At 32.3% G+C, this 26009-nt stretch overlaps 1 protein-coding gene across 9 annotated transcripts in view; it reads right to left on the bottom strand.

The window, feature by feature from the left end:
* The window catches only part of LOC100646827 (potassium voltage-gated channel subfamily KQT member 1), a 164070-nt gene that overhangs the window by 15855 nt on the left and 122206 nt on the right, over positions 1 to 26009 (bottom strand). For 4 of the 9 annotated variants that reach the window (XM_048406929.1, XM_048406927.1, XM_048406925.1 and 1 more), the window contains 7 exons: positions 25268 to 25378; positions 24446 to 24652; positions 20517 to 20537; positions 15302 to 15549; positions 12845 to 12937; positions 8685 to 8841; positions 865 to 987 (listed from right to left, as the gene is read on the bottom strand). In XM_048406929.1, the coding sequence (XP_048262886.1) occupies positions 865 to 987; positions 8685 to 8841; positions 12845 to 12937; positions 15302 to 15549; positions 20517 to 20537; positions 24446 to 24652; positions 25268 to 25378 (960 nt within the window). The other 5 variants (XM_048406930.1, XM_048406926.1, XM_020863516.2 and 2 more) reach the window with 4 other exon arrangements.

The raw sequence follows: 26009 nt of genomic DNA on the forward strand, positions 1-26009 counted from the left end.
TTTCCATATAAGAATCAATCTTCTCACTGCGGCGCTTTGGATAGAAAAATCTCTGCCTTTCGACCTGAGATAGTTTTCTTTGGACTTTCTATTTTCTTCCTTCTTTTCCTTTTTTTTCTTTTTGTTTAATTTCATTTCAGAGATCAAGGAGAGAAGATTAATATATCGAGTTTATCGAGACGAAGAATAGGTAAGAAAACAGTTTGTGTGCTTACATTCGTTTTCACTTATAAAGGGATGTTTTATATTTTTATATTCTTTGCTTTATATTTTGTTTCCCCTTATTTTTAAATCATAGAACGAGGTAGAAATTTTGAGAAGGAATCGGTCGATGATTTTAGATTCGGTTAAATACCATTTATTACGGAAATGTTATGACGGATTTAATCAAAGGAGACGATTAATAACATGATTCTTAGATTTCGTAGAAAAATACAAGGAGAAGATGGTTCAATCCAAAAGTTGTAACGAAAATCGTTATTAATTTTAAAGCTTCCCTTGAACAATCTTTAAAAGAGGAAGGGAAAAGAACAATGAAAATTTCAACTTCAATTTAATGATACTCGAATTATATCTTTCTCGAATTCGTCAACTTTGAAACCCCTGTTATCGCATTATGTTATTACGATGTAACTATCCGTGTTAATTCGGTCGAACTGAACTCGAGTGCCTCAGCAGGATGCTGCGCAGGCACCCAACAAATTGAAAATTATATCTCTCGTTACATCTGTTCACCTGCAATCCTACAGTAAAAGGAGATATACTGTGAAAGACTAACAAACTTACTTCCTTCTCAAAAAAGATAAGGGGAAATCAGTATTAAGGACGTAATGGAGTCGGAAAAAGGGTCACGACTGAACTCACCTGCTGTTCGACCCTGTATAAACGTGCACCTATAGTCATCGGTTTCACGTTGCCTGCTCGGTCGATTCCTGCTAGGTAGCTGCCTGGTTTGCCCAGGGTCTGGTCCAACCTCCTCTGCAATTCCTGTGAAAACGCGCAGGTTAAACGCTTAACGGTGTAATGTGGTATAAAATTAGGAACAAGCGAGTTGTTTCTTTCGAATTTTATAACATAAATATTGTTTAACGTGAAGATATCAGACTTAATACAAGAGACGTATGTAATTAAATTAATTAAAGGGACGTAAGAGTCGTTAATAAACTTGCGAATTTCCATATACTTATGGGGATTTTGAAAATACAGAAATGTACAGAATGCATATAAGATATAATACTCTGAAACTAAAACACTCGTTATAATATTTAATAGATAATACTTTCTGCTTAAGTTCTATCTCTTTAATAACGTTTATAAAAATATTCATTTGTATAAATATCCACAGTCTAGTTATTGACATGTTTTCAGAGTTATACGTGATACTTTGTTTTAATTACTAAATATCACTTAAAATAATTTAGTTATTCATTCTAAATGCGATACTCTGCGCAATCTCAAGTAAGAGGAATTTAAAAGAAATAATGCGGCCTCATTTTACTTATATCTAATCTGTAATATAACTTACTTATAATATAACTATGACGGTTATAGTCGTTTTTCTTTCTGATCAATAAAAGTTTACTTGTTGAAAACGATATTATTTCGTATTTATAATTCTTGTATTCATAAGTCTCATAATTCTCTTTCTATTATCAGAGTATGTAATTAATTCACGTTTTCTTATTCGTGGGTCGAATTTTCCCTCAAACTTAATATACAATTATACGCACGCAGAGACCGTGCTCGCTCAGAGACCGACATTTTGCCAGGCATCGTGCTCAAGTACATGGTATTATGTATACATATACACGCACGCACAGCATATATACATACATACATACATACATACATACATACATACATACATACATACATACATACATACATACATACATACATACATACATACATACATACATACATACATACATACATACATACATACATACATACATACATACATACATACATACATACATACATACATACATACATACATACATACATACATACATACATACATACATACATACATACATACATACATACATACATACATACATACATACATACATACATACATACATACATACATACATACATACATACATACATACATACATACATACATACATACATACATACATACATACATACATACATACATACATACATACATACATACATACATACATACATACATACATACATACATACATACATACATACATACATACATACATACATACATACATACATACATACATACATACATACATACATACATACATACATACATACATACATACATACATACATACATACATACATACATACATACATACATACATACATACATACATACATACATACATACATACATACATACATACATACATACATACATACATACATACATACATACATACATACATACATACATACATACATACATACATACATACATACATACATACATACATACATACATACATACATACATACATACATACATACATACATACATACATACATACATACATACATACATACATACATACATACATACATACATACATACATACATACATACATACATACATACATACATACATACATACATACATACATACATACATACATACATACATACATACATACATACATACATACATACATACATACATACATACATACATACATACATACATACATACATACATACATACATACATACATACATACATACATACATACATACATACATACATACATACATACATACATACATACATACATACATACATACATACATACATACATACATACATACATACATACATACATACATACATACATACATACATACATACATACATACATACATACATACATACATACATACATACATACATACATACATACATACATACATACATACATACATACATACATACATACATACATACATACATACATACATACATACATACATACATACATACATACATACATACATACATACATACATACATACATACATACATACATACATACATACATACATACATACATACATACATACATACATACATACATACATACATACATACATACATACATACATACATACATACATACATACATACATACATACATACATACATACATACATACATACATACATACATTCATACATACATACATACATACATACATACATACATACATACATACATACATACATACATACATACATACATACATACATACATACATACATACATACATACATACATACATACATACATACATACATACATACATACATACATACATACATACATACATACATACATACATACATACATACATACATACATACATACATACATACATACATACATACATACATACATACATACATACATACATACATACATACATACATACATACATACATACATACATACATACATACATACATACATACATACATACATACATACATACATACATACATACATACATACATACATACATACATACATACATACATACATACATACATACATACATACATACATACATACATACATACATACATACATACATACATACATACATACATACATACATACATACATACATACATACATACATACATACATACATACATACATACATACATACATATATACACATCAAACGTATAATTGGATTTTCGAATGTGAATATTGCATTATCCGTTCATTATCCTGGATCGAAAAACAACATTCGATGTTCATACGCATTATCGAGCGAACGAAATTGATTGTGTTGTAGAAATGTTTAATTAGCCTTATTAATTAATCGTATTTCACGAGTAGCGAACAACGGCAAATACCGCCGACTTGCTTGGTGCTGGTGATAAATTAATGTTGGCACAGAGATTGGGAGAAATTACGAAGTAATACTTTCTTCAGGCCAATAAATATATTATATAATATATACATATTACTGAAGATTACGGGGCCGTCGAGTGAAAAAATAATACAAATGAAGCGTATACTGTTTGCAGTTACTAATACAAAAAAAAACCGGTATCTATTAAACAAGCAATTTGTTGCAAATTCGCACTCACTTGCACAGTTTAATGCGTTTTGTTTAAAGGCAAAAAATATATCATTAGCTTCTTTAAGGAGAATATTATATGTTACTGCCTTTTCACATAATATCAAGATTTAAAATGTTTATAATTATTCAAAGGTACAAAACTCTCGTTTTACACTTTCGTAAAGTTATTACGTTTCTTTGATTGTTGGCCAGTTTTGTATTGGACTGTGCTAGATTTGTATTAAATTATTTTCATCGATATCAGTAGATATTTATTACCAATAACGTCAATCATTTATAATTTAAGTATCAATAATTAATGAATCAAGGAATGTTGGTTATCTTCTATTTTCATTATCAGGAATACTGCAGGTATATTATATGCAAATTGCACAAAGTCAGAAATTCATAAAGAATAATTACGAGAATTTAAGCCGAACTAATATCAATCCAACTTAATAATGTAATATATTAAGGTTCACCGTATCTCGGCACGCTATCGAAGATCTCAAAAATTGCAAAAACAATGAAATATTATCTGTTTATTATAACGATATAACAAATCGATGTTCATACAACTACCATAATGTTGAGAATTATGTATGAGAATAAGGAAACGCCATCTTAGCGTGATACCGTGAAGGCTTAAGAATACTATCGATTTTCCGAATATATAACAAAGCCTGGTTCTCGCTCGAACAAAGGATGCCTCGTTCGCGTAAGCTGGATCAATATGATCGATGATTCGCTTTGAATAATCACAGTGTTCCACATCATTTCCGGGTGAGTTTGTTATTCAGCATTTTCGACTCGTTTCAACACTAGGAAAATCAGGACAAATTGTAGATATCCTTTTTCGTAGATAACAAGCGTGGGATCTACGGTAATGAATTTCGTTGGCTTCGTTAAATTTTCTGTATTAATTAATCACGAGGAAATAAATAGTTTTTGCGTGACGAATGGCTTAATAATGAAATTTTCAAATATATGAGAACATATTGATTTATTCGAAAAGTTTGTAACGATGTTTGAGAAGAAATTTAACGTAATGTATTTTTATAGAATACTTAGAGACAATCCACATTTATCGAATAACGTATGCATCATTTTTTACACCGATTTATACCAATTTATACCGATTTCGGAACAGAAGGAAGGTATCTCAATTCCACATATATTTGTTCTTTTATGTATGTTCGTCTATTTCTGCAAAACAGCTTGACCAACTGCAATCATTCTTTTTGCATTTTATAGGGCATATCTCCAGGTTATTTTTTGTCAACTAGTTTTTCTTTTGCAAAAATCCAATTTTTACGTATGTTCATCGATTATGCAGTATTAGATTGAGCTATCGGGATGAAACCTTTTGTATTTTCTTGAATAGTCCACCGATCGGCTCCGTTTCTCCAATTTGTTCATTATTAACTATCGTTATTGTAAAAAATTCGTTTATTAATTTCATTTTCTTGCGTTCAGCGATTGCTTTGCCATTGTTTGACAGATGTCGAAATGATTATACTGTAGCGACCTAGACGAGCGCTTTGAAATTCTCAAGATAGGCTTTAACTCGCGTTTCCGTCGCAGGAAACGTTGTTCTACGGATTCGTTTTCGGTTATAAGTCTATCTTCATTGCACAATGATTTGGGACACACTATTGAGTTATAGAAATATCCTTCTCTATCGCTGTTCATATTAATAATATCAGTGGCGCAGTACAGCTGATTTATTCTTTATTCGCATACAGCCAATACAATTTTTTATTCATTAATAGGAATTAAAAATTGAAATAAATAATAAATAAATAGAAATAAATGACCGCCTAATTAATGATAGTGAAAACCATTTTACGTTGGCCCTGTAATATCGATCGTTTCCATAAAAAAATATAGAATAAAGGATTTTTCTGAATTGAATGAATAGAAATGAAAATAGGCCATATATTAGATGTATTTTTAATTTTGCGTCACTTTCAAGAAGATTGCGATATATTTAATACACAAGTTATGTTTAGTAAATAAATGAATAATTTTAATCTCTGCTCCATATGTGTCTAAATAGAATACAAATTTTTTACGCATTTCGAAGTCGCTAATATATTGTTAACAAAAAATCTTTTATTTGTAGTAAACTTCCGTAGAGTAGTTTCACAAATCCTTTCCGAAAAGCTTCTCGAAATTTCCTGGCAATGAAATCCTCTGAATATTTCATGCAAGCCTCTAGAATAGTCTAAAATATTAAAGTCCTTGCTGTCGCAAAACTTGTAAAGAGCAGAATAAATGATAGTGGAAGTGTATTATATTTGGAATGGATTAAATATTAATCGATATCTCAAATAAATTTAATACATTAGTATCATATAATTAATTGATAAAGTATTATATAAATAACTTAATCAAATAGAACTTGATGCAATGTCATTTTTTTTTTTTTTTTTTTTTATTAATAAGAACATTTGCCGAATCCTTCAAAGCGGAATTTTAGAAGATACTTGCCATGCAACATTTCAAGAAACTTAGAACGCATCCAAGTCTTAACCATGATTCGTACAATAGTTCAATTAATTTTATAGCATCCTAATAGCAACCATCTTCTCCATGATGCAACCATCATGATATATCGATATAATATATCAACGTTATACTGGCCCAATAATCGAAAAAAATATTCGCAAGCATAACGAAATAAAGTCATATTAAAGAGAAACGGTTTTTACTTTCTATTAATGAAGGGTTATCCCTTAAAACATGGCAAAGTTCAAGCACACGAGTATGCTTGATACAATTCCAATTGGTTACGCTATTATGTCGACAGCCGATCACCTAACCTAGACCTGTCGTTCCTTCTATTGACAACTCTGTTGTCCCGTGATCTGACATTGGCTTTATTCGCCCGCAGCGATTGGCAGAGACGTAATAATTGTCGACAACGCGAAATCTGCATTTCTCCGATGAGAAATGATACGCGACGTAACAGCTGCCATTGTCTCTCAGCCACAGCTCACAGCACGTTCTATCGCGAAATGCTAAACGTTACTCGCCTCGATGACCGATTTCTTTTTTTCTATTCTCTTTGCTATTTTTCCTTTTCCGTTATTTTTTTTTCTTTTTTTATTTTTGCATTTAACGGAGAATCGGCGAGTATTCGCGCAGATGGCGATAAAGAGAATTTTCAATAAGCGTCGATACGATCCGATATTATTAACGAGTCCATTTTTGTTACTTTTTCAATCTCTTTCTTTTTTTGCTCATTAATTAGTTTACTAGAGAAATGTAATATATTTCATTTTTCGAAATATTTGTGTTTTTGATAATTAACGAATATAAATTTGATTATGTGTGAAATTGATGTACGATCAACGAAGAAAAAAATTATATTCGTATCTTCATCAGTGTTTTTCTTCAGTTAAAAATCGAAAATGATGCAACTTCTGATGTGTTGATTTTCGAATGTCATTATTTCTACTATTTTGTTTTTTTAATAAGATTTTGTTGTTTGATTTGACAAGTTATACATATGTGATTTTTTAAATATTAAGAATGACGCTTTAAGGCCACAAAATAGTGGGAGAAATTGATATCTAAAATAGAAATAATTTAATTGGAAACTAATATGTTAGGAAAAAATGTTTTTCGAATAAAAAATATTGATGCGTGACATTATGTGATCTTTTCGTTTCTCTTTTTCTATTCATAACTCTTGTGCTTTTATTTGTTCGTATAATGACGGAACTTTCCTGCTGTTCGCAAATATAAAAGTTTCCTTCGGCCTCTTAGCAATTTTTTCGAAAATTACCTACGAAGATTTATATTTGAACACGAAAGATATTTTCGTCCATCTTTTATATCTTTCCTGCTTTACTCAAATATTTGACCTGCGTGTGTACACAGGTAAACATTAATATTCGCATTAGCGATAGAACTTGCGAGCTTCGCGAGTCTCTTAAAGGATTCAGCTTTCGCCTTAATCAAAATTCCTTCTTGAAATCTTTCTTTTCTTTGCAATAGGGTTCGTAAAACGAAAAGATGAAAGTCTAAGGCACTATTTCTTGTTCAGAATGCCAAAAGGAAGAATGTTTCGCGAAAATTTCAGCTAGGAAGTTACATGATTTTTTACTTTCCTGTTTTCTAGTGTACGGTTTTTGGACCTCGCAATGGTAACTTGACATTTCATAAATTCAAGGAAGGAAGTTAGCATGACAAATGTGCAACTTGCGAATTGAGTTCTCTGATAATGTTCCAGAACTATAGTTCAAGTAGAACAATATGATTTGAAACTACAATGTGGACAATTTGTCCAAAGGCAATTGTTTCACCTAAAAACCTTAATTTGTTAACAATGTTGCTGCAGTGGTAACTTTTTAATTTAATTATAGAACATAGTTGCAACTAAAGGTATATGTAATTTGAAAGTTGCACAATCTATATATTTACATATATCTAAAGTTTATTTTCTTTGATTATCCCTGTACTATCATATTGTATCGTAGTAATTATTAATTTCTATATTTCAAACTATTTCTGTCTATCAATAACTAACTCGTATATAGTAGTTTCATAATAATACGAAAAAAGTAGGAACAAAAACTTACCTTAATCCGAACCATCATGTTCAAGTGACCTTGACTATACTGTTCGATCACATCGCGTACATCGTACGGTTTCCGTGCTTGCTGAAACTTCCTCCTGGCCACGAAGTACTTAATCTTCCTGATCGCCCTTATGGCGTTTCGATGTGCTTCCGTGAGCCTGAAAATTATAATGATTCTATTTTCGGTCAATTAATCACACTGGTAACAAACAAATTTTCCAATATACATATACGTCATTACATAATGATTCACCGTTCGCATCACAATTAATATTTCTTCGCTTCCATTTACACGAATCTGTCTTATACATAAGATTATGTTTACTTTATGAATCGTTTACTATTTCGTATCGAAATAAAATTTGTTCCTCTGTTCGAATTATTATTTACAAAAACTGAAAGTCTAAGAAAATCGAGCTAGATTCGATTCAAAAACGGAAAAAATAGGAGGGAAAATATAAGAACGGTCCAAAAGAATTTGATTGAAAGTGATAAAAGGAAGAGAAACTTGACACAAGTAGAGAATTTATTTTATTATCCAACACCGACTATAGATCGTCAACACTCGTATAACTTTGCTTATCGAAAATATTTTCCGTTGTCAGCTCACAATTCTACTGACTGTTTTAAATGATACGCGTGCTATCTATCTCACAAGGACATTCTCGAGAAAAGTGGCTGTCCTTCGGTTGTTTACTATTCAATGCTGTCTTACCGCGAGTAAAGACGTATTCTCATTGAGAGACGTACATAAATGGAACAGGGAGGATTTTACATGCATATGTATTCCTCTAAGAAAAGACTCGTGTTATTTCAACAATCTCGTCAGTGGCACACTTTTGACGTTTATTAGTGTCGCAATTGATGATGCGAGTTTATGCGAAACGATGCGATGTTCGCTGATTGTTCCCTGTTCTGTGTCATGGAATTTTACGAGTAATTTGCGCTCTTATTGCTTCTTATTCTTATAACGCTAAATTACTCGAGTCAATTAATTTATTTCTACAAATTATGTGGACACAGAAATTTAGTTTAGTTAGCTATTGACTGAAATACGTATTATGATGTATTATTTTTAAATCTTGAATTATTTTAAATTTATAGCAGAACAAGGTAATATTTAAAGAAATGCTGAACCGTTCGGGAAACTGCAAAATTGAATAATTACAATTTTTATCATTTTTGAACGTGTACATGTTTTCCTAGAAACTGAAACTGAAACGAAAATGAAACATTAATACAATAAATTCTTTGTTTTGTGACTTTACGTTTTCAGTATTAAACGTAGTAATGAGAAATTATTCAAATGAGCTTGAAATTGTACCAAAGATTGACCAGCTTTCTTATCGTGATATTATACAGTAAAGACTCTCATTACTCGCGATTTTTCATTTGCCAAAGTTTGCATTGGAAAGATTATATAGATTTTATAGATTTGATTTTATAGATAAATTACAGAAAAATTACAGTAACATTACCAGATGAAAATAATATACAAGATTCGGTTATTCAATTCAAATACTAAACACCCTTTCTCTAAACAATCTGCATAAATGGAGAGTATTTTTCAGCACTTTATCTATCTATCTATCTATAAATCTACCGGAAGATGTTTGTTTGCTCATCGGCAAAATTTCGTCATTCGACTTATCTATTCTCAATTCGCGAGTCGAAAATTCCTAATTCACAGGAAAAATTGGAGTGGCCCGACAAAACGGTTGGCCAGCCGCCGACCGCTTATTTTCACAAACGATTTCACGTTTCAGCGATGAAACGCGGGAAACTCGAGCTCCGAAAAGCTAGAAAAGCAAAAAATAAAATAGAGAAAAAAGGAAACAGAGCGAGAGAGAGAGAGAGAGAGAGAGAGAGAGATGCGACTCGCGAATCAAACGTTAGGGATGTGCGTCGCGGGGCAGCGAGAAGATCGGGAGAAAAAGAAAAATTCTGAACGCGACTTGTCTTTGTGTCGGAGGTTCGAGTGCCAGGCTTGCAAAGAATGTAGGCCGTCCATGAAGCGAAGTAATGCACCAGTGAAAAAAGCACTTACGTTCCGTGCTTTTTGAAGTGGGCGAGGGAAAGAGAGAAAGAAACAGACGAGTAGAGAAGAGGAGCTTTTCACGAGAGCCGCCGCAAGGTAACGCTCCATTCCGCTTTCGAGAACGGAGACTTCCTCGAAATGTCAATGCCACGTGCTCGGAATTTGCTTTCCTAACATATTACCAACTTTGCTGTTGGTTTACTCGCGGCGATAATTTCTGATAATAACACTTTGAGGAAAATTTTGAAAAAATTCTTCCTCGACGAGACCAGAAGAGGATAATTGTTGGTAGTAGCTTTTCGAGGAAAATGTCGGCAAGATGCATGAAAAATATTAGAAATTAGAACAAGAGACAGTTCATGAAAGCTCAATATCTAAATCAGAGGCACGAAAAGAATTTGTATGATCTATTTGTATGAACGACAGACTATAGAAATAGTGACAAACAAGATATTAAGCAAGTCTTTGATATTCTTTTCGTGACCACAACGTTAAAAAATAAGATTCAATGACATAAATTGATTGAGAGATACTGCGGATGAAATATTTCGTTAGCACAATTATCCTTAATGAATCGGCGCAAGAATCTTTAAAGGGATAATTTTTAAAAATTTGTTTTAAATAAGTAGCATATTAATATTAGGTTGTCGAAAAAGTTTCTTTCGTTTTGTAAAAGAATAATAGATGCTCACACTTTTTGTTTTATTTCGTTCCAATAGAATTAAATGGATTATATCTAATTCGATAAAATAATAAAACAAAAAGCGTTGTGCATCCGATATTTCCTTACAAAACGAAAGAAAATTTTGCGACAACCTAATACAAAGTTCTAGATTGAGATACTAGAAAGAAATACGTGTATGGTACAAGCGCTCTTTACCCCCACAAAACGAGTCGTTGTTACACTCAATAATTGCTGCTTGCATTCGACAGTGATTCTCGAGCACATTTAAATTTCTGTTCGTCGCACGTTTTACCTACTTGCTTTGCAGCGATTCTCGAGATCGATCGAATAGCAGAAAGACCATGAATCGCGGCACGTTTAACATTAACGAGATCCGAATCGTTGAATCGGATGCATACTGTACGGTGCCGTTTCGAGCTGTTTCCAGCATGTATTACAGAAACCAAACGTGCTGGACGAAAATTCTCCGGTTAATATCGATTCCGCATGCAAAATGAAAGTAATTTGCATGAAGATGTAGGCTTCCTCTATTCTCGCCTATGCCTTGATTTTGCTTGCTGTTATCAGACCCGACGTGCAAACGAAAAATAATCGAACGATACTATCGTTGCCAGTTTTTCCAAGGCAGTTCCATTTAGACATCGACAAAAATATCACTGTTTTTTTTTTTTTTTTTTTTAATAATTGTGAATATTTTGGAGATTAATGAAATTTCTACTAGATAATTTTAGAGTGAGAAAAGTTTCTTGACGATTTCATTTCGACATGATGACACGTGCTTTTTGTATTTAAGTATCTGGATCGTCTAATAATTAATTTTAATGACATTTGGATGAAAATTTGTTAAGAAATGTTTGTTTTATTGTTTTATATTTCTAAACATGTATTATTAAAATTCAAATTTTGTTTCCTTTTTTTACATATGTGCTATGTACTTTGTCGACTCTAAATTATATCGAATCGAGCGACAGTTAATGAAAAGACCTTTTTATTCATCCTAGAAATTATTCATAGATTTCTATAATACTAGGTACCATTTGATAAACTCTAAATTATGTCAACAATTATTCATTGTCTCGTTTAAGTCTCTACGAAATACAGGCACAAATTTGTTCAATATCAAATTACTGTTTCGCGCATTAGCATATATGTACTTACAAATTTTTTTCATTCTTCAAAAAGTACTTCGTAAACGTTAAAGCAACGCTACATATAATCACAAATCAAAAGAGTTACCTATATCTCGATTTATCCAATCAACTCTGCAAATCCGATTTAACCAACCGACTCAATCAAAGGAAGGTAACTTACAAAAGACATTTCCATAACACAAAATCACAACGTTGTTGTAGTTTGCCTCCATCTCTCGGTTAAAATACTTTTCCTCGTATCTTTATACGAAAATCCAGCAAGATGACAGAAAGAAAATCGTACTTACGTGGTGACTCTCTGCGGTTCCTCGATATCAATGTCGATTTCATCGCTGGTAGCCTCCGTGACGGAGCTCGTCTGCGAGGTGAAGAGGCTTCCCCTGCCAACCGGAAATACGCTACTCACACTACCAAACTCAAGAACTAGTTCGTTCGACGTTCAAAACCGCTCCAGAGAAAGTGCCCTTCAGCCGGTTGACGTTTCCTGTCACGCCAACTTTCCCGAACCAGCCATTATTTCCCCGCGAAATTTCCAAAGATTTTCTCCGTTCCCGACTCTTACGCACACTTCACATGCTCCATTTTATCCGCGTTTGATGCTCGAGCAAATGAAATTTTTTCGCACCAGTTATCTATTGTCTAAAGTCGGCGGATCAATACAAGAAAAAGAAAAAAAAATGTACGTACAACTAGAAGACTAGAAAGTAGCGGAGGGTTCATAAGGAGAATTTATTTAGAAGATTTTGGTTCAAATATATTTTAAATGCATGTATAAATTTTTAAATATTAAATCGTAGGAATTGTTATATCAGTCGGCTTCTAAGCTTCTCTCTGGAGCGAATTTCAAAATTAAGTAACTAGACTACTGCTTAGATTACTCTTTTCATTTTCACATCAACGTTTTATGTTTCGTTCCGCAAAAAGAAAATATTATGAGATTTCGTATGAACATAGTAAGGGGATAATATCATTATTCCTCGTTACAATGCAACAATATCATAGTTAGCAAAGAAAACCCACCATAATCTGAAGCTCAATTAAATAAGGATGATATCTCGAAGTAAAGTCGCTCGATTAATTTTACAAAGATAACTGGAATATTAAAATAAGGAGGATTGTATAATCAAACGTTCTTGATGGTAGGAATAAATATTTCTATTAAAGTCGCATTTATATTAGGCAATTTTTGCCCGACTCGTTAAAATGATAAAGCTATAAAAGAAAAATTCATTATCTATAGTTTGTATCTTGTCGATTCACTGGTCATTTTAAAATTGGATATTCCAGAGGCTTATTTAAAAATTCAATAAGTTCGCGGGACCTCATTTCCAAGCGCAGACTATAGAACTCAATTTGCAAGTTTATTTGAGAACTGAATAATATTGAAAGTTATGGAACCGTGGCTCGAAGTTTTGAATCAAACGCCCGCATCGACGGTCTGTGTCATAAAACGTTGAATAAAATGTGATTTTTGTTTAATTTTCTCGTATACTACGAAAGCTATTTATGTCTAATCTGTAGATCGATTGGAGTCTGTGTACGATATTCCAAATTATTTAATCCGAAATTAAAAGTGGCCAGTAAAAGTATTTCACTATGAAAAAAAGAAAATGACTTCATTAAAAGATTTATTACTCAAACTGAAATTTGAATAACCGCGATAACCCGAAGATTATTTATCAAATATTGATTGGTGCAAGCCTACAAATTCCTTTTATATTATGCCATTTTGTCCTATTTTATTCTACTTAGTATGTATTTATATATATATCCACTTAGAACCATGATGCAAAAAATTAGTCTAAGTAAAATATTGTTAGTTAGGTAATAAAAATGTATTCAAAGTCGAATAATGTATAAAAATAAAGAAGTATAAAGAATAAAGAAAAAATAATTAATTAATATTGTCAGACCATTAAGCAACAATAAGCAATCTAAATTCGTAGTTTGTAAATTTCTTTAAATCTTCGTCGAATAAAGCATTTTAGTGAAACCTAAAATTGCTTATTAATTTAATAATATCATTAGATCGATATAAATTCTATTCTAATAGAAAGATGCAAATTGAAAATTAAAGTTTCTACAGAAATGAATCGGATAGAAGTCACATCTGTTTATTCGAACGTTAACTCATATTATTGGAAAGTGAAATTGTTAATGAAACAGTGAGTTAGTGAATTCCTATTTTCAGGGATCATTTTATTCGATTATTTTATTCGAATTATTCAAATATACACAGTTACAGTGTAATGAATTTGAAGGAAATGAAATTTCAGTTTTAACTTTAACGAGTCGAATCGTATTTATTGATTTAAGATGAGGTTTCTCGTTGATTTTAAAATCAGTTGCAAAAATTGTGTATTTTTCACGTGTACAATCAACTGTCACTATAAAAGGAATCAATCAAAGACTGGCATTGATTTAATAAGATGAAAGGTCTAAAATTATAACATATTGGGTTATCAATGTCATGATCGTAGATTTGCTGTCTTGTTATCAAGATTTACTGATTTGGATTAACATTTATGAACAGATTTTTTTACTTTAAAATAAACTTGTCGTATGTTATGCAAATATTACTAAAAAAGAATTCCAAGCAAAATGGTTACCAACCAACTACTAAAGTATACTATCGGTTACCGATGACCAACACGGCGCTTAACATGTTAATTTTCCGCTCCTACCGGCAATGTTCGTCAGCTTTACTAAATTAACAAAAAAGAACAATCGATGCCTCGACTCACCGATTGTCGCGTCTAGCACGATTAGGTGTACCGGCCTTCGGTTCCTCCATGTAGAAGATTACGTCGCCCTCGTTCTCCATCCGTTGGTTGTCATTCTGACCCCCGGTGTCGCCAGTAGCACCGCCACTGGACACACCACCGGATATCGTAACCGGTGGTAACTGTTGCTGTTGTTGAACGTCCATCCGGTTCCTCGATTTTCGCCTCTTCAGTACGCTCGCCTTTTTTGCCACCTGGATCATCAGAGACTGAACCCCCGGTGCCCTCCCATTACAACACACGTCGAACACAACATGCACTATCCCTACTAGCGAGCGCCACAGCTCGGCCCCGAACACGGATCCATCTGAAAAGCTCCCTAGTTCGCCAACGGCGATATATCTGTGCACTGAAAATTTAAGCTCGTTCGGCTGCCGCGATATTATTCAGGATTTTCGTTAATAATGGACGGATAGTATACATATAGATAGCATCCATAGGTATTGGCAGAAATCTGCACCTGGGTTATCATCATACATTCGGAACAGATTATTAACATATTCCGTGTTACACCAATTTCACGTAGTCTGTCATCAAACAGATATTACGACTGAAGTGACTTTATGATTTTGCTAAATGGCCTAAAGATTGATGAACGGAAAGTTTAATATAGGTCATCTGTGAGCCATGTACGGAATGTGTTACTATATTGGAGATATTCCAGATGCATTACTTCTTTCAGCTACGTAAGTTTGATGACTCCGAGAAAAGGGGAATTTCTTGTATTTACCCTTAATCTCTCTTAAGAGCAAACACTCTATAGGTATGATAATATAATGGTCAGATACACAAATGATTGGAATAAGATGCAGACTTTGTCAATAGCTTTGAACGAGACACATTTACTATGGAGGATGTTTTTCAGTAAAACCAGATCGTGACGAATGACTCTGTAATGTGTTAACATAGATTGAAATAATAAATTAATTACTACGTGTATAGAGATCACAGAGAACGTGTGAATCTTTTTTATAGTTCGACCAAATGCATGATCCGCTTTATAACTCATCAAGTAGTAGTGACAAAGGAATCCGAGCATACGTACATTGATTCGAATGTGGCAGTTCTCTCGCAATTTCAGTTTTCATCAGATTAATCACACGGTACTATCCTGCTTCGAGATTCGTTCCTGATTATTAGCGCAAGTTTAATGGCGCCATATTGATAGCGCACAGAACTCCCGATGAGATTGCTAAATGAGATGAGATTGAAAAAATGTGGAAATATTATTCTAAAAGGACCTGATCTCCATTTGAAATCCACGCAGTATCAGCTTATTGCCAATCTTCTTTATTAGTCGCATAAAATATTTCGTAAATCAGTCATGAAATTGTTTATGTGGATAAAATGGTATTGGGAGGAAATAATGGAAAATTATTGACACTACATTCGTGAATTTGAATAAAAATGAAAAGATATTATATGTATATATAATAATAATGATAATATGAATATATGTGTGTATGAATATATGTATGCCATTTACGCGTTAGATACCTGACATTTATCAATTTTACAGAATAAATTACGAAAAAATACTGCGGAAGCACAAATATCGATCTCATTAAACTATTTCCTCGGATGAAGAAAGGCCAATTAAAAATAATAAAACTAAAAATAAATCTGGAAACGATCTATCCAAACAGAAAAAAAACTAATCTAACAGCAATCTAATTGCATCTACATTAAAATAAAAACAAGAAAGGAATAAGGGAAATAGGGTAACTTTTAAACTTTTAGAAATTAATTAACAAGAGGCTGAGAGACTCGTTTAAAATTCTTTTTCGCAACATTCGTCGCATCATATGGAACTGTAAGCGTTGTACGTTTCCACAAGGGGAGAAAAAGTTGGAAAACGAATTGTTTACCGTAGCGGGAAGAAAAAACAAGACCCACGGACGATGAAACTGTTCCTCTCCTTTTCAGACTTATCGAATTTTTTCCGTATAGGAACGAAAGTAGGTCAGCATCGGTTTTCAAATCTGCTCTCGGAGCCGGCAATATAACTACGCATTAACGTCATTTTTCCTTAGACTCTACGCGTTAAGCACTTATGGAGGGTTTTGGAAGAATATCACGGGATAAAAATTCATAAAACTTCCGTAATCGACATAACTTGTCAACTCGCGAAATCTTTATGAAGAAAGTTTTAGCATTCAGGATGAATCGATCATGAGTTTACGAAGCTCTTGACGATAATTTGATTTTCGAATAGTTTCGACAATTTGAAAACTATTAACAAAGAGGTTCAATACCTCCTACTAGCCAAAAATTTAGTATCTTTTGAATGTATCGATTCGGATGGTCCTTAGTTTGATTGAACAATTTCAAACACTTTATACTTATCGATATTGTTAATCCCGATAAATGATATTTATTATGGAAGAACCTAAGAAAAATTTCTCACGAACTTATTCTAATCTAATTTAAAAGTAATCGAAACGCTGCACTCGACAGTTTAGTTCGCATAAACCGATGTGTTGTAACTTCTCAATCAAATCAACGAATCAAACATACGTGAAAATAAAGTGATAGAAAGACGAAAGAAAAGTGAGCAAGTGAAAGAAGTCCGAAGAAACCAGGAAAAGGAAATTCATTGGGAAAAGACGTCAGATGAAAAAGGTGAGAAAGTACCGTCATGTCTCAGTGCGTTTTAGTATTCAATCCTATTTGCCAGCGTGAAAGCTGTAAATGTTTAGCATGGACAATGAAACGTTCTATCAAGATTCAGGAAATAATCGCACGAGACAGAAAGGAAAACGACAACGGAAATATTCGAGCGACGACCGTGACAGCCGACGAGCGTAAATTCTCGTTCCCCGCGAACGCGTTCGTTTCTTTGCTTTGCAAGCTGACGCGAAAATAAAATGGCGAGACGTACACTGTGCACCGAATCGGTGAAACGACTCTGCTTCAAATGCTTCGAAACGATATTATGATTGTACATCGTTTTACAAATACCACTACACGCTCAAGTTTTTTTTTATATTTCCAACTACATATAAATTTTGATCAATAAATTAAAAATTAATGAGAAAAAAAAATAGGGAAGTTTCTACTTACGTATATTTTCTATAGAATACAAACTTCTTTTAAAGGGAAGGATACGTAAATGAAATCTTTTTCGCGTATTTTTTATCTGTTCTGCATAGGAAATAATAATAGCAATAAAAATAGTTGTTAATAGATATTAGTTTATAATATTAGTAATAATGTTATGTAATGTAATTAGATATTAGTAACAATGATAGTGAATAATAATAATATAATAAGGGTCCAAAAGTCTCCTAGAAATGTGTTTAGGTATCCACTGCTCGCATGGCTCTTATATTCTGTAATTATAGGTTTTAATAAAGATAATAGCAAGTATACATATTTAGTAACACAAGCAATTCAATTGCAGTGCGCTTGTAATATTTTATACATAGGTACTAATAATGTAATTAACTATTTACTATCCATCGCTATTAAATTATATTGTAACATGAATAAAATCAGAATATTTTTATTTTGTAATAGGTATTTTAATATCATGTAGAATTATAGAACTGAGTTATTGGAATATGAAAAATGTTCTTTTTTAAGATATTTATGTTTAAAGCAGAGTTGTTACCACCGCTGTTGTGTCGGTTCATATTGTGCGTACAGGATGTCAATAATATCAAGAATACTTGTTAAGATTAACATGTAGTGTAACATTACCTGAAACTTACGAATTTTTCATCTGTAACTGTTAAACTCAAACTTTTTTTTATATTTCAATCCGTGTAATGACTATGCAATATCTAAAGGTGGTGATATATCGATTTCTAACATCGAAATATATTTTCCTTTTCAACATTTGAAATTCATTAAAACAATAATATTGTTACGTACGCAGGTTTCTCTTAAGGACATAGATTACAATGTTCTAGAATTGTTTACGTTTATCAAAGCCCAACGTAACATACATCTAACAGAATTATAAAATACTCAGGAAACTGAGACAAGGAACCGAAAATTGATCGAAACCATTGAAACGAAATAAATAATTCATATACAAGCTTATAAGTAGCTATCAAGCGATACTGCAACTTTAACTCCATCGAACATGATTAAGTACTCTCCACTTAAGCATCGAAGCGATACAAATTACCAATAGATTACTCACATGAAGCGCGTAAATGTGAAAGACAAAAATAATATAATTGTACGCGTTTAAAGAAATTTCTCTACCCACTTTTATTTCTAACAAATCACAATCAAAAAATGTCAAGACACGATATACAAACGTTCAGACAACTTTTATGAAATATCCTCGACTTTCTCAACACCCTGTACGTGAAAGCGTCGCACATATATTTTGCACAAAGACACCGCATACACTCAATTAGAATTCATGCACAATAATGTGTGACGCGGTAGAAATACATTGCATAGCGTAGATCATTATTATTTTTCACAATCCAAGTGGTAAAACGAAGCTTAATATAAGTGCAATATACGATAAAAACACAACAATATAGATACATACATAGAAAAAAGAGCAAGTAAGTATTATACGTCGATTAAACGAGCCTTTCCGCGAATTATCGCGAATATTCCGCCCCTCTCCGCGTTATACAGGGTGTATTATACTACGTATAGAATTGCCAATGATCGCGTCTTGCTTTTGTAAATACTGTTTTTAAACAAAATCACCAGCGTGTCTATTCTACGAACATGTATTTTACAACAGTCACGTGTTTTAATCACTTGCAATCATTTTACAGCAACATACTTCATTAATAATGCAAATTGCTTCGAAGCTTAAATTGCTAAAAAGCGTATAGAGTAAATTTTGTTGATTTATTATATCCTCGACGATCGAGTTATTTCACATAACTAAATCATATCTGGACAAATATGTCGCGAAAATTGAGAAAAAAAGTAGTCGATATCGATCTCAAATTCCGTGTTAGTTTGTGTGTGTGTGTGTGTGTGTGTGTGGTCATTGGAAGCTGAAAGTGATCATCGACTAAAATATATCACTTAAATTTTAATATTTGAAACATTCAACAGACTCGCGTGTGGCCAGTGATCCCAAAAACGCGATAGGTTCCCGTTACGTGACAAGGAAAAGTGAATAATAAATTGGTAAATAAATAAACATGCAAAAGAGTAAAAATTGAAATAAATCTAAATAGCCTTTACATACCATCTTCTTTACACAAATCAACTGAAATATATTAGGTACATTTTATATATATCGTATCAGAGAAAGGAGAGATGTTTTTTGTATGTAGATGATATAAACTTTAATGGAATTAATAGAAACGCGACAGGTGAGCGTATGAGAGAAGAAAGGACGGAACAGAAAGAGCGAACATAATGGGATATATTGTAATACGCGCGAATTTTTGGCAGCAGATGCGATAGATATTGATGTTTCCGGCGTAGAATTTCTTTTTTTTCCATGAAATTCTTGTGTGCCGAATTTATTTGAAAATTTCGTATATTTCAAACTGTAGAGCTTTGCTTGAAATATTCACAAAATTGCTCATATTAATTTATAATTCATAAACCTTTGTTTGGCACGATTCATTTATTTATTCATACAGATTTTCTTTATGTTTATTAATATATTACATTTGAAAATAATGTTCTCCCCTAGTATACTCGTTATTCTCTGTAGAATTAATTTATCATTTTTTATATTTCTATTGTCTATAGACATTGTGTTCGATGGCAGCTGAGCAAGAAGAAACAAAGAGGAAAAATAATAATTTGCATCAGCCACAAAATATTAACAAATACAATTTTCCAAGCGAAATAATTAAATTACTGCCAAGAATATTACGTTTAAAAAAGTTGCATTAAAAACAGCATGGTTAGGAACAAATTTTTTAAATATAATATATTTCTCGAACTGATACGTACCCGAATATGATACAAACTTAAATTAAGTCGTATCGGTTATTTGATACCAAAAAGAATTAAATTAAAAATTTTTTTTCATTTTTAAGCAGTACCTAGATGCGAGAAGCGATTTGCATAACACTTGATTAATCAGAGTTTTGAAAGCAAGGTTTATGAAAAAATGTTAAATATTATCGAGAAATGAAAAGCCTTTATTCAGTTGATGACTCAAGTTTTTTTGAGCTTCCTTTTGATAAAATGTTGCATGATTCATTACAAAGAAAAAATACATAAACAAATACAATTAAGCATTCACTTAAAATTAAATTACACATGATCGATGCCAAAAATAATAATCGCCCTTCTAATGTAATCGAATGAGAGATGTTTGTTTATGATATAATAGATAAAAATGTAAATTACTCTTATTCTATTCAAAAATACAATAAAATTTTTATTAACTTTCCTTGTAATGCAAATTTGTACGCTTGTATCTACTTAAATATCTGAAATATATAAAAATAATTTTTTTGACTCTTAAGAAACAACTTTTAAATTTTGAGAAAAAGGAAACACTAATCCTTCTCAGACAAATGAACATCAAACTATTTTCGATTATATTTAAATAACTGCAAATAAAATTCTTCCAATTTAATTGAAATTCTTTAACACATTCATATAACGTTTATCAGTGAATAAAATAAATTTCTGTTATTAATCCATGAAACTAAATATGTACATTAATCAATGAACCATTCAAAAAGTTCTTTCCAGGTAAAAGGGATCTTTTTCGCAATTTCTCTTTTGTTATAGGCAAAAGACCATCCCTAATTCGATCACACGGCAAATTACAGCGCGTTTCGGAAATTCGTGAACAAACGAAACGGAAGTTAACGCTTCGTTAAGAGGCAAACGATCCCTACGAAAGAAATCGATGTAATTCGTTTCCTCAACGATGAAATAATGAACGCAACAGAGGAGGGTTCGGATAAACAATAGAGAAGCGAGATTTTTCTCGTGCCACGACAGAAAACTGAGAAAATATAATAATACAGAAGCTTCCAAGCGTAATTTAAAACTGCATCAACACACGAATAATCACGAGCAACACTCAGTTATTATTATATTTCGAATATATTGAACGGCACATTAAAAACACAGAGCAGAATTCGCATTCTCTGCTTGCATACATCCACTGCCAAATTATTTGCATGACCCTGTGGGATAATCGAAGTCCTGCGATCGATACTAATTTCACGGAACTTCGTGTATCTCCGTATTAATTAACGTTTTTTTTCGTTCTCTTTCTCTTTTTTTTCCTTCCATTTTTTATCTCTTCAAGTGAAATGGAAGTCGCAAATTTTCTCAATTTTAACCGTAATTAACGAATCAACATGCCAATAAGTACCTTCAATCCAAACAATTCATTATCGATATCAAACTCGAACGAGAACTCTGATATAAGCAGGTTGTTTTTGAAATGACGTCGGAAAATCACAGATTTACATTTGAAAAATTAAGACTGCGGAAAATCATTACCTTACTTTACGCGCTTCGTTATTTACTTTTAGTTATTACTTTTGAGATTGGAATTTTGGTACGTGTTAGTAATATTCATCTTCACTGTTGTGTTACGCATAATGAAATTATGCACGATAGAATTTTTCGAAATAGCTGCATCGTTTATTAAATTTTGAGGAATTTTGAAAGGATAACATTTGGAAAGATTTTTATGCCAAAAAATTAAATCTCGTCTTGTATTTCATAAAATAACAGCATGAAGTGTTGTATAGATTATTATAAAAACGTATTAGAAATTATAGGAAATTTGTTTTATACAAAAAATTATACAAATACTTTATACATAAATTACAAACTATATTTGGATTGCTTTGACGATAATACGTCTGTAAATTTTCTAATGTCATTTTAAAAACGTTTTATGTTGTATACCGACTCGAAAAATCTCGGTAATATTTAATTAATACAATCCCATATAAAATAGAATAAGAAAACAGTTTGAAATAGTTGAACGTACTTGCGTAAACAAATTACCAACTAATATTGTTTCTTTAAGGAAAATATCATAGACTGATGACGTTACCTTGTAACGAAAATAAAAGCGAATAATCTCTTTCGTAACTGAATTCTCTGAAATTTGGTGTATTATAATTTACCGAGATCAAACGAGGCAACGCCGTCTCACATACGGCAGGAAGATCAAACGAAATTTCAATTGTGAGAAAGGGACGTTCAGAACATAAATAAAGGAAACTAGCTCGATGTTTTTCCTATTGTTGCAACAGATAAGCGTGTATGTTACTGTAAAATTATGAATTTCTGTAATTTTTCTCATTCTCAAAATAGTCAGACATCGTTGTTTCATATTTAATTTTCAATTATTGTAATCTTTGCTCGAATCAGTGATGTAAAAAGTCAAATTAAATTACTTTCAAATTTTTCTATTTGATAATTATTCGTTTGAAAAATATCTTCATTTGATTTACATGTGTGAGAAGTACAGTGCAGCGATTAGATGATAATTACGAACAAAATTTTCAAAAGAATGCACATTGAAATAACTAGAACGATCTTTCATCTATAAACATATATCAGAAATAAATATGTACCAAACATACAACTATACTTAAAAGAATATGTTATTCTGTACAATAATCTACAAACTTCCCAAAATATATACAGCATTTAAATGCCACACAAAGTTCAGATTCATATCGAAAATATGGAATTTAATTCTTAATTTCTCGACAAATATTTCCTTCTACACACAAACATTTCTATACACAGACTTTTACATAAAATTCATCAATAAACAAATTTATTACGAAACTTCTACCAAACTGTCAAACTTTCACTACTGACTCTCACTTACAACAATTTCTAACGCTGATAACATTCAAACTTTCAAACTTTCAAACATCGACACATTATAACTACCATTACATCTACCATTTTACAGTAACATCCACCGTAATCTGTTCAACGAAAATAAACATCAACCAAGTCTCCAATCGTGATATTCTGAATCCGGTCCGTCATTGAAAACAAGAATGACTGAAATGATCCCGGCCTAAAGAACGGCAAAGAACGAATATCGCAATCGTCAGCGTCCAATTAGACGATTCGTAAGCAACTAGAAACAGCAACAATCAACGGCTACAGTAGCTACTGCCACTGAACTCGGGCCAAAAAATCGCGAAATCTTACCTTTCCCAAAGGTGTGGACGGTTGTCCGGCTGGTGTTGGATCTTTGATGTAGATGTTCCACGTGGCCACGCTGTTGATGGCTTTGTCGGCAGCGTAGCACCTCCACAGACACTGTATTAACATCGCAGCGGCTGGTATCTGTCTGTTGAAGTGTTTTTGTCGTTGTTTTTGCTGGACTTTTAGTGCAAAACCAGAGCCTAATATTCCCTGAAACGCGTATTTACCAAATCGCTTAATTCCACGAAACAAGAAACAGAAGCAGTTGATGAAATTATATAAGTTAAGCATCGATCGAGTGCTTTGACAGTAAAATTTAAAAACTTTCAAAAAGTTGAGTTAGCCACTTTTGCCTGTGAACAGCTCGTTTGTGTTTTATCTTTTAACACGTTGACTGCGTGGCCCTCCATTGTGAGTGAAATTAGTCTTAAAACTATTTATATAAGTAACTTAATAATCTTAAACTTGTCAATTCGTTTTCGACAATATTTGAAGATGATTAGCTACTGACGCCAACGTAGCGTCATCCGCTTTCGGAAGCAACTAGGTCATGACGCTACAGTTGCGTCATCTGCAGTCCACGTGTTAATGCGAATGTCAACAATCCAACTATCGGTACAATTGTTATAACAGTTATAAAGGGTAGTTTGTTTTACTATCATTGGAAAATACGTATAATGCTTGTTTTCGAAAATAAGAAATTGTTCCTTTCAGAATATTCTTTTTAACGTTAGAAATATCGACGATTAAAATATAAAATTTACGCAAGAAGTCAAAATGGAAAATATATGGAAGAATGTATAACGCTATACGTATTATACTTACGGCTGGAAGTGCGAAAAAGGATATGGCGAATACGCTGAAACACGAGGCGACTATTTTTCCCATCCACGTTTGTGGGACAGTATCACCGTAACCAATCGTGGTCACGGTAATCTGAAAAAGAAATAAAATCATTTCACGTTAGAAGAGTTCAAGCATTCTGAAAATACGAAGAAAGAGAATCTGTACTTTTATTTAAAAAAGTTACTTAAATAATTTTCATCGTAACTTCTAACATCATAAAAACGTGGTAATGATTACTTCTGTCTTTATGATAACCATTTTATCAACATCACACTTCCTCGCAAACAAATAAAAGAAATATATTTTCTCTTAACACTATATATTGTATAAAATTGTATAAAACAGTTGACTAAGGAAGAAGAAATAATGTCAAGAAAATTAACAAAACACTGTACAGCTTGCACGACTGAAGCAACAATTTTGCTAAATTTAAGAAAAGAACCAACAACCGGCATTCGAAGAAAATAATGTCAAAAATAAAATTCGAAAATAAATGTATAATAAAGAAAAAAGAAAAAGAGGAAGCGCACAAGAGATCAAACCGCAGAAAGTACATGTACACCTGTAAAACCAATATACTCATTACGAATTTGAAATTCGCAGCACGATGACCTCAAAGCAACTCCCGATCAAACTGGAAGGAACATAGAAATTGTAATTTCCGATTTCACCGTAAATTTGATATTATGCGTTATTGCGCCACTGCCATTAGCCAACAGGT

This window comes from Bombus terrestris, chromosome 6 (assembly GCF_910591885.1).
Source record: "Bombus terrestris chromosome 6, iyBomTerr1.2, whole genome shotgun sequence".
Lineage (NCBI taxonomy): Eukaryota > Metazoa > Arthropoda > Insecta > Hymenoptera > Apidae > Bombus > Bombus terrestris.